Raw genomic sequence first — 9,379 nt, 5'->3', positions numbered from 1 at the left:
TCTTACCAGTATAAACAGCTGGGGGAAGGATCAAATAAGCCAGAGCCAGACTCCTCTCAGTGTGGGCCCAGTGCCAGGACCAAAGGCCATGGACACACACTGAAACACAGGAGGTTCTCTCTGAACATCAGGAAAGACCTCTACTGTGAGAGTGACTAAGCACTGGGACAGGTTGCCCAGGAGTTTGTGGAGTCTCCCTCCTTAGGATCATATAATTATTTAGGTCCTTGGAGATACTCAAAACCTGTCTGGGCACAGTCTAGGGCAACTGCCTCTTGGTGGCCCAGCTTGAGCAGAAGGCTGGACCAGATGAATTCGAGAGTCCCCTCCAAACTCAATCATTCCATAATTCTGTGACTTGAAATTCCCAATTAATTCAAGGGAATCAAAGTTATGCCACCCCTAAACACTTTAAAAAAATTAAATCTGTGTGCACTACCCCCCTGGGCAGTGGAATTTTGATTTCTCAAGGGTATCAAGGATAGCTGTACTAATGACAAAAGCATGATTAATCAGTAACCAGGACAGCGTGCAGAATTTATGGCTTTTATAGCAAATGTCAGGTTGATGACCTGCAATTATCCATGTTCTTGGACTTTCACACTTGCCCTGTCACCTACACTCCCACCCAATCACACACTGGTTAGCAAATATTTATCTGCTCCTGTACCCTTCCGAGGATTCATTAGGAAGGACAGGGGAAGAGAACAAATCACCAACTGCAAGTAAAACATACCCTTCACTAGAAAAGAGGTTTATGGACTAACACAAGGGTGTCTCAAGCACAATTCTTGCAGGAGGACAGAGACCCAGAGTCCACATTTTCTCTTCTCTCTTCTGTGGCAAATACTTGGCTGAATAGAGATGGACTGGAAGAGCAGCAATTCCGTTGGTTTTGTGTTCATCCTGGCTCTTCTATCCATTTTTAAAACAGCAGGTTTGTGGAACAGCAGCACTTCCACCGTTTTAGTGCTGATCCTGGCTTTTCTATCCATTTTGAAAACAGCAGGTTTCTGGAAAAACCAAGGACAAAATTTTCCTCCAGGACCAAGACCATTACCTATAATTGGAAACCTTCTTTTGTTTGATTTGAAGAGACCCTACAGGACTTATCTACAGGTACTCATTTTCTTTTCTATTAGTTCTATAACTGAGCCCCATAGTCCAAGATGTCAGAGAGTTTCTCCTATTGCACCTGATGTATTTTATCCATGGATGAGCCTTTAGCAAGGGACAGGAGATGGTTATTTGAGCAGAAAATGTTGAATGCAGCATGGTTTTTTTGCTGTAATACTTTCTCAATGCATCTAGGTTTCAGCCTTCAACGACTCTCAAACTAATAGCAAGTGCCCACCTTATTTTTGTGGTAATTTTGAGAAAAAGGCAACTGAATAGGGAACAATTTTGATATGTGGTCGAAGTCCTGCCTTCCACTGATTGATGCACCTGGAGCTGTGACTAAAGCATCTTGCCTGCACTGATTTATCTACGTTCTCATCTCTCTTTCCTCTTTTCTTCCCAAAAGCTGAAGATATAACTATATACTCTTAATATTCACAGACAATCTTTGCCAAAATAATAAATCTTTCTCTTTTCTTCTAGTGCTTTCTTTACATAGTTTATTGCAGGGCTTTGCTGACTTTGAGTCAGAAGAATTCTATGAACCTGCTCCTTCCTTAGTGTTTCTTCTGCTTAGACATTAAAATTAAACATCCTCCTTGCTGATGATTTTCAAAGGGATATTTGCACCTGTATGGATGCTGCATCCACAAATCAAAAGATTGCTTAGATGCAATATCTGGAATATCACCAACACAGCCCAATCACGTTGACAAAAGCAAGTTCCATTTGTTTTCAGGCCAACAGAACCAACATGTGTCCACTCTAATTCAGCGATTCCATTCTAATGCTGGAGGTTGATTCTCTGATTTGAGCATAATTCAGATATGGGTCACTGCTCCTGTTATTTCAGCTGGCTGTACTTGCTTACCACTTGGTGAACATTTGGCATCTTGATGCTAAACATAGTTGCCTTCTGTTTCTCTATGCAAACCGACTAGAAAATAAGTGCAGTCAGGAAAACCCCAGCCAGTTGTCAGAAGAATCAGGAACACTGAGTTGCACAAAAATAAATCTACCTGTACCAGCTAAAAAGGTACCACATTGTCTCTGAGACAGATTTATGCTGGATGTAGTCATGTATAAAAAGTTTGAATTTACCTAATGCTGAATCCTAGCCCAGAAGCAAACTGGGTTTCTTTTATACATTAATGATAGCAGAGGTTTGAACAGGTTTAGCCTGTAAACAAAAGGAACACAATAGTATAGAGGTAAGTGTGAAGACATGAGTCAAAAATTGAATTTACAAGGGTTTCTGAGGGAAGACAGAGCTGTCAGTGCAATCCTTTGCTGACTTGGTGTTTCAGCTGATGTCACTTCTGCTCAGTTTAGCACAAGTGGACTCCTCTCCCAGCTGTGCTATTCAGTCATCCATCACAATGTCTGGCACATTACCATTATTTAAATCAAGCGTCTTTCCCTGTAGTCAGGAAAATATCTAATATGTTAGTAACCCAGAGGCAGGACTGGAAAATAAGCACCACTGGAAAGGGTGATGAATTTCTTTGTAAGCTGTAAAAGTTGTAAATCACTGTTCTCTTCTCCTGATAGCTGTCCAAAAAATACGGTCCAGTCTTCAGTGTTCAGATGGGACACAGGAAAATTGTAGTGATTTCTGGGTATGAGACAGTGAAGGAAGCTCTCGTAAACCAGGCAGATGCATTTGCAGAGAGACCTAAAGTCCCAATCTTTGAAGATTTGACCAAGGGAAATGGTAAGTTGGTCTTATTTTTCCTTATCAGCTTGACCTACTCAATTTTTTTTCCTATAGACAAAGCAGGAGCTGGGACAATACTTTGGACCAGAGATCTCAAAAAACATTGGAAATAGGGAGACATTTCATTGACTTCAGCACATGTATTCAACTTTGAAACTACTGACAGTGGCAACAAGACAACCATAACTCTAAGAATAACCACAGGGTTATTCTTCCAGGGTGTACAACAGGGTATCCATGCCAGAGAAGCATTTCTAGGTCTCATGATATGGCTCTGGACTTGTGGTTTTTTGGTTTATCATAGAACCACCCTTTCTGAAATTAATATTCTACTGTTGTTCATCATTTCAAGTGGTGAATGGTGCTTTTAAACTCAGAATGTGACAATAGATAGCATGTAACACATAGAGAACTGGGGATTTATTTTTAAAAGGGAAATACTGTTTACTGAGCTGGGTTTCAAAATAAGAATTTTAGACCTAAACTTCATTCTAATTTAGCATGAGAGTTTCATATTTATATCTCTAAAGATCCTTGGACTTCAGGAATATTCTGGAAAAAAATTCAGGAATAATTCTGTGAAAAATGTTAACAGCTGTATCTTTTGATCATATTATTGCATAGAAGCTTACTTTTCACTGTAGTTTTTTATTTGAAAAAAAACCCCATAGCTGAAGTCATCCGTTAAATGGTATAACAATTTCAGTAAAAAAAAGTGATAGTGGAGGTTTTAAGACTTCATCTAAATTTTAAAGACATTTGTGCCTACTTAAGTTTTTCCTGCAGTCATCAGAGATCTCTGTTCAATTCCACTTCCAAGCTATGGTGACCAGTGGTCCGAACTTGAATTTCCAATGCCCACTTTCTTTCAGTGACAAGTGTCTTTTAGGACACATATTCTTCTTAAGATTTGATTAAATAAATCTTAGATAAGTTATCCTTTGCTTGTGTAATAACCCTGTTTCTGAGGATTAAAAGTACTTAAGGCACAGTGGTGTTTTTCCTCATCCAGATGCAATTTAACTTGTTTTAAAAGTGACTGCTACTAAACAGCTCCATTCTATGCCTACAAAATTATTTAAAATCTTCTGCCACCCTGAAATGTTCTCTTGGTCTCAGGGGTTATTTTTGCTCATGGTGAAAACTGGAAGGTGATGAGAAGATTTACCCTCACAACCTTACGAGACTTTGGGATGGGCAAAAAGGCCATTGAGGATCGAATCGTGGAGGAGTATGGGCACCTGGCAGACACCATCACCTCACAGGAAGGTGGGTGGATTATTCCTTCTTCAAACCTGTAGAATCACAGAATGGTTTCGGTTGGAAGAGACTTTAAAGACCTTCTCATTCCAACCCCTTCCCATGGCCAGGGACACCGTCCCTTAGACCAGGATGCTCCAAGCCCTGTCCAACCTGGCCTTGGACACTTCCTGGGATGGGGCAGCCACAGCTTCTCTGGGCAACCTGTGCCAGGGCCTCGCTACCTCTAAGGTTTTGTCCAAATATGCAGAGGCTTTTTGAGCCTTCTCAAGTTCAGACCTTTTTACAAAATTTACTTCAGTTTGACAAATTTGGCTCCTCTGGCATTTCCCTGTCTTGGTATGGTATTCTAACATTGGAAAATAATAACAGCAGTCAATCATAACAAAAAAAATTCAATATTTAATATTAAAATTACATTTACAAATTACACCTCTTGCCACGATGTAATATATTCTCGTTCTTTGTCTAGGAAAGCCCTTCGATGTCAGCAAAATAATTAATGCAGCAGTTGCTAATATAATTGTGGCGATGTTGCTTGGAAAACGATTTGACTACAAAGACTCCAGATTTGTGAGACTTCTACATCTGACCAATGAAAGCATGAGGCTTGCTGGGAAACCTCTGGTTACGGTAATGATTCACATGTTTATGTTGCTGCTCCACTGGATGCCACAGGAAAATAGCAATACTGGTAGTCAGTTTCTTTTATTAAACAGGAAAATCTGAGACTTCGAGGGATAATAGGTTGACAAAGCACTTTCTTGGACAAAAAAAGCTTGAGAGACAGTCTGGGAATCATGAAGTCAACAATCAAACCCCCAGTCTCTCAAAAACATATTTATGATATAGTTTGAAGAGTGATAATGAGTAAAAAATACCTTCTGATACTTGTTTGTAATGCTGTCACACATTGAATTGATTTATGTTCCTCTAGGCTTTGAAAAAGAAAAAGAAAAAATGTTAGTGGAAGAGCTGACTAAAACAATCATAAAAGTTGCTGGCCAACATTTCCATCTCCCTGGTGGCAACTTGAAGCTGTTTGAACCTGACACCTACACTACTCCTGAAAAATAGTAATTTGGGTGGGGTTTTTAAATCTATTCAGTGGTCCTTGATGAATTTTCTACCATGAATTCATCCAGTCACTTTTTCATGTTCTATAGAACAAAATATTAATCTTAAGTTTTTGACTTTGTATCTGCAAAATAGGCCAAATGTTGCTAATTTGTTTCTGTAGTATTTTCAGAGCTCTGGCTGATAAATTCTCTCTCATAACTTCCACTCTTGTAGATGTACAATATCTTCCCATACCTTGGATTCCTCCTAAGGGCTAACAAGCCTCTCCTCCGAAACAGAGATGAATTCCAGGCTTATGTACGAGTTACTTTTGTAGAACATCTCAAAAACCTGGACAAAAATGACCAAAGAAGTTTAATTGATGCTTTCCTGGTTAAACAGCAGGAGGTAACTGAATTTTTTCTTGTTGATTCCAAATTTTATGGCCCTATGAAGACATTTACAATTACCTTTCAGTTCTTACAGTTACAGCTAAATTTCTTTAGGGAAGCTGTCTTTGAGAAAACACAATTAACAAATTGGCAGAGTTGAACAGATACTTCGTGCTGGCGAAGTTCCAACCTCTTTTAATCAGCAAACATTTTCCTTATTTATTTTCTTCAGACTATATCAATATATTTACCAAGGCTTTTTATCTGCTCTCTCTGTTGTCCCAGCCCTTCTGGCTCTTTTGAAAACATAATGCATTACAGAACAAAATCACTACCTGGGCTTTATTGGGACTCTTATTTGGGGTCTCTAATATGTCTGGGTTACCTTCCCCATGGGGAAAGCAGCTCCTTTTGCAGCTGGCCCCAGTAAATACAGAGAGATGTCAGCACTCTTCTCCAGGCACAAGCCCACAGCTTTTCCTTGTCTTTCACACTTTTTTAAAATATAGGATTTATTTCTTAGCAAATGTTTATCTACTTAAATTGCATTTTCACATGGAAAGCTTTAAGTTTTCATCCTTTTATCTCAAACACTTTTTTTCAGAAATCCACTATCAGTGGGTATTTCCATAATGACAACTTGCTAAGCTTGGTGAGCAATTTGTTTACTGCTGGTCTTGAGACAATTTCCACCACACTAAACTGGGGCTTGCTGCTGATGCTAAAGTACCCTGAAATCCAGAGTAAGTGGTTTTATGGTAGATATTGTTACACTCAGGGCATTAGGGACCAAACAGGAACCTGGACGATCAACATACCTATTAATAGGCCAAGTTACAAAAACCTGAGATTTCCAGCCAATTATTGTCTCTGTGCCCTGTGGTTCAGACCCGGTGAGGGTCACACTGGTCAGCCAGGAGCACAACACAGAGTTGATACAGGCCAGGCCCTTTGCTCAGGCAAATCTCATTAATTAATAAGAAAAGAGCCGTCCTGTGTTGGTCAATGAAATTGTCCCAGGTTCCTGTCAGAAACTGTTGATAAACCAAAGGCCTGTGCAGATGTTAAATGAGTTGTACGGAGGCTTTAGGGACCTGAGAAGATTCAGGGAATTGCCCTTTGCCTGGCATCTCCATTCCAGATGATGGTACAGGGTTGTTCAGAGTCTAATGGGGGTTTTGAGACAACCCTTGGGCAGAACAAGGATCTTTAGGTAGAAGAGAGGGCAGAAAAAAAGTGTTCATGTTTCTTGTTGGTAAAGAATCAATCAAACACTGTAGTCCTGTTCACCTCCCATTATTTCTGAAAGGAAAAAAAAAAATTTTGGAGAATTTATGATTTGCATTCCAGATCTATTATACTTTACATTACTAAAGCACAGTGTGTCTCAGGGGCAAATGAGTCCTTGTATCTTAGAGTTGATTCTTTCTTCAGAAAAGGTTCAAGAAGAGATAGAGCAAGTGATAGGGTCCAACCCCCCACGGATTGAGCACCGAGCTCAGATGCCATACACAGATGCTGTCATCCATGAAATTCAGAGGTTTGCCAATATCCTGCCACTGGATTTGCCTCATGAGACTGCTGCAGATGTCACCCTCAAAGGCTATTTCATTCCCAAGGTGAGATGCCTACAAGATTGCTTCTTTTAATATTTCCTCTTTCTGAGTTTGTCCAGGGATTCACTCCTCTGTCCCATTTCACAGGGAACCTACATCATCCCTTTACTGACTTCAGTCCTGAAAGACCAGTCGCAGTGGGAGAAACCAGACATGTTCTACCCTGAGCACTTCCTTGATGCCAATGGGAAATTTGTGAAGAAAGATGCTTTCATGCCTTTCTCAGCAGGTGCTTTCTCTTTTACATTTACACAAAACACGCAGCAAAAGGTGCTTCTCTGCATTTCCTGCTTCATTTTTCCATGCCCATTTTAAAAAGTCACAAATAATGTCAGCTGGGTCAAGATTTCATAAAGTGCAACAACAAGGAGGAGTTGTCATATAAACCCTGTGTAAAATCATATAAATTCTGTGTAAAAGCAAGAGTCAGAAGGGGGTTGCCCTTTGAGGCTTCCCCAGAGTGTGGCCTTACCTGAGTTTACACACCTGCACCATTTGCCAAAGCATGGGAGATTCCAACCCTGCTCCTTCTCTGGTATTTTTCCTGCTCTGCAGGCTCTGTAATTGCTCTTTTTAAGTTCTCATACATCTCTCTCTGGCTAACTTCTCTATCATATCCGCAACACTCTCCCATTTTTTTTTTTATTGATCCTATTTGTATATTTTCAATTCTGCATGATATTTGAGTAAGATTTTTTCTTGTCATACTCAGCATCCAGTACACAGTAATTTTGGAAGGGTTTTGTTTGTTTCAGGGGGTTTTTTTGCAGGGTGTTTTTTTGTTGAAGAATGTATGATACTTCCAGTTCCCAGGCCTTCTTTTCCCGATTTAAGTCCAGATGTCCCAGATGAAAGCACATCCAAGGAGTGTCAGGTCTGGGCTTTCCCTGGAGGGCTTATTTTGTATAACAGCCATGCAACAGCTCTTCATTTTCCACTTTCTGTCACACAGGGGAGTTTAAACCAAATTTTAGTTCAGATTTTTGTTAGTTCTGGCCTTGAATGCTCATGCTATGAATAAGGCAGTTTACAAGCTGCTGGATTTGACAGAACAATTTATATTTACAGCACTTTTGAATATCCATAGAGTTATCTCCCCCCCCTTCCTTCTCAGTCCCACTCAAGCCAGCATTTGTGAGTCTTCAAGGAATTTGCTGACAGGTTTTTAATAAAAAATTGCCTATGAGTAGACAAATAGACCCAAAGTCTAGACTAAACCAGCTGGTCTAGGATACAAAAATTGAGCCAAGTAGAGCAAAAATATGAAGAAAAAATTCAGATTTTATTGAATACTGGAGTTAAGGAATTCAGAATACATTTCCATACACTTCTCTCCAAATGCAAGCATTTAGACAAAGAAAAAACCATCACCAGCTGCCTTTGGTATGATGCCTCTAAAGATCAAAATTCCTCTCTTTATGATAACTTGTACCCAATAGACTTTTAAAAAATCTACTGTGTTATTTATTCATACATAGGATATGGCATTCAAAGGTTCTGGATTCCCATGGACCTTTTTCAGAGTAAGAGCTGATAAAAGGGTATTTTTCTTCCAATACTGAAGAAGCAGCTCTCACTGATTTTCTTGTGGTCATTCTGCATTTCCTTCCAGGGCGGAGGATCTGTGCTGGAGAGACTCTTGCCAAAATGGAGCTCTTCCTCTTCTTCACCAGTCTCCTGCAGAGGTTCAACTTCCACCCTCCACCTGGAGTTTCCAACTCAGACCTGGACCTCAGCCCTGCCATTTCATTTAATATCATCCCCAAGCCCTATGAAATATGTGCCACAGCACGTTCCTAGAGCTCCAATCAGCATCCACTGTGTTTCAAAAATCTTTAATTTACTTTTCCATTACATTTGTCTTCTTAATTCTTTCACCAAAATAATCCGTTATTTCAATGAAGGTTTTCAGTACTTCAAAGTGTTGGTCTTTTGTTTTTTATTTATTGGGGGAGGGCAGAAATGGACCAGAAGTGTGAACTAATTGATGGCTCATGGATTAATCTCTTAGATCACCTAATCTTGGCTAAATAACAGACCCTCAGCTTTCTTATTCTTGCTGCCATTTTCACTTGGCAATGAGTGTTTGTTGAAAACATATCCCAAAAAATGCTGTCCAGGTTTTTCCCAAAGGACATATGGACCACGAAGCTGTGCTTAGGTTGTACTAGGAGAAAAATGTGGGATGTTCAAAGCTTCAGGCTGTCAGAACAGAA

General features: G+C 39.8%; 1 protein-coding gene across 1 annotated transcript; it reads left to right on the top strand.

The window, feature by feature from the left end:
• Positions 1 to 675: 675 nt before the first annotated feature.
• On the top strand, positions 676 to 9,084 carry LOC138108733 (cytochrome P450 2K1-like). Its single transcript, XM_069011779.1, has 9 exons — positions 676 to 1,119; positions 2,671 to 2,833; positions 3,956 to 4,105; positions 4,569 to 4,729; positions 5,390 to 5,563; positions 6,152 to 6,290; positions 6,982 to 7,166; positions 7,251 to 7,392; positions 8,776 to 9,084. The coding sequence occupies exons 1-9, from the start codon at positions 865 to 867 to the stop codon at positions 8,961 to 8,963; spliced, it is 1,557 nt and encodes a 518-aa protein (XP_068867880.1). The 5' UTR covers positions 676 to 864; the 3' UTR covers positions 8,964 to 9,084.
• Positions 9,085 to 9,379: the final 295 nt, after the last annotated feature.

The sequence above is a fragment of the Aphelocoma coerulescens genome, chromosome 3 (genome assembly GCF_041296385.1).
Source record: "Aphelocoma coerulescens isolate FSJ_1873_10779 chromosome 3, UR_Acoe_1.0, whole genome shotgun sequence".
NCBI classification, from domain to species: domain Eukaryota; kingdom Metazoa; phylum Chordata; class Aves; order Passeriformes; family Corvidae; genus Aphelocoma; species Aphelocoma coerulescens.
The sequence above is the reverse complement of the archived record's forward strand: the minus strand, read 5'-3'. Positions and strand labels throughout refer to the sequence as shown.

Excerpts from the sequence above, each read along its gene's own strand:
- LOC138108733 (XM_069011779.1), top strand. The coding sequence starts at position 865 with ATGGACTGGAAGAGCAGCAATTCCGTTGGTTTTGTGTTCATCCTGGCT. Across the intron at positions 6,291-6,981 it reads AAAGTACCCTGAAATCCAGA|AAAAGGTTCAAGAAGAGATA; the intron begins GTAAGTGGTTTT and ends TTCTTTCTTCAG. Across the intron at positions 7,393-8,775 it reads TTTCATGCCTTTCTCAGCAG|GGCGGAGGATCTGTGCTGGA; the intron begins GTGCTTTCTCTT and ends ATTTCCTTCCAG.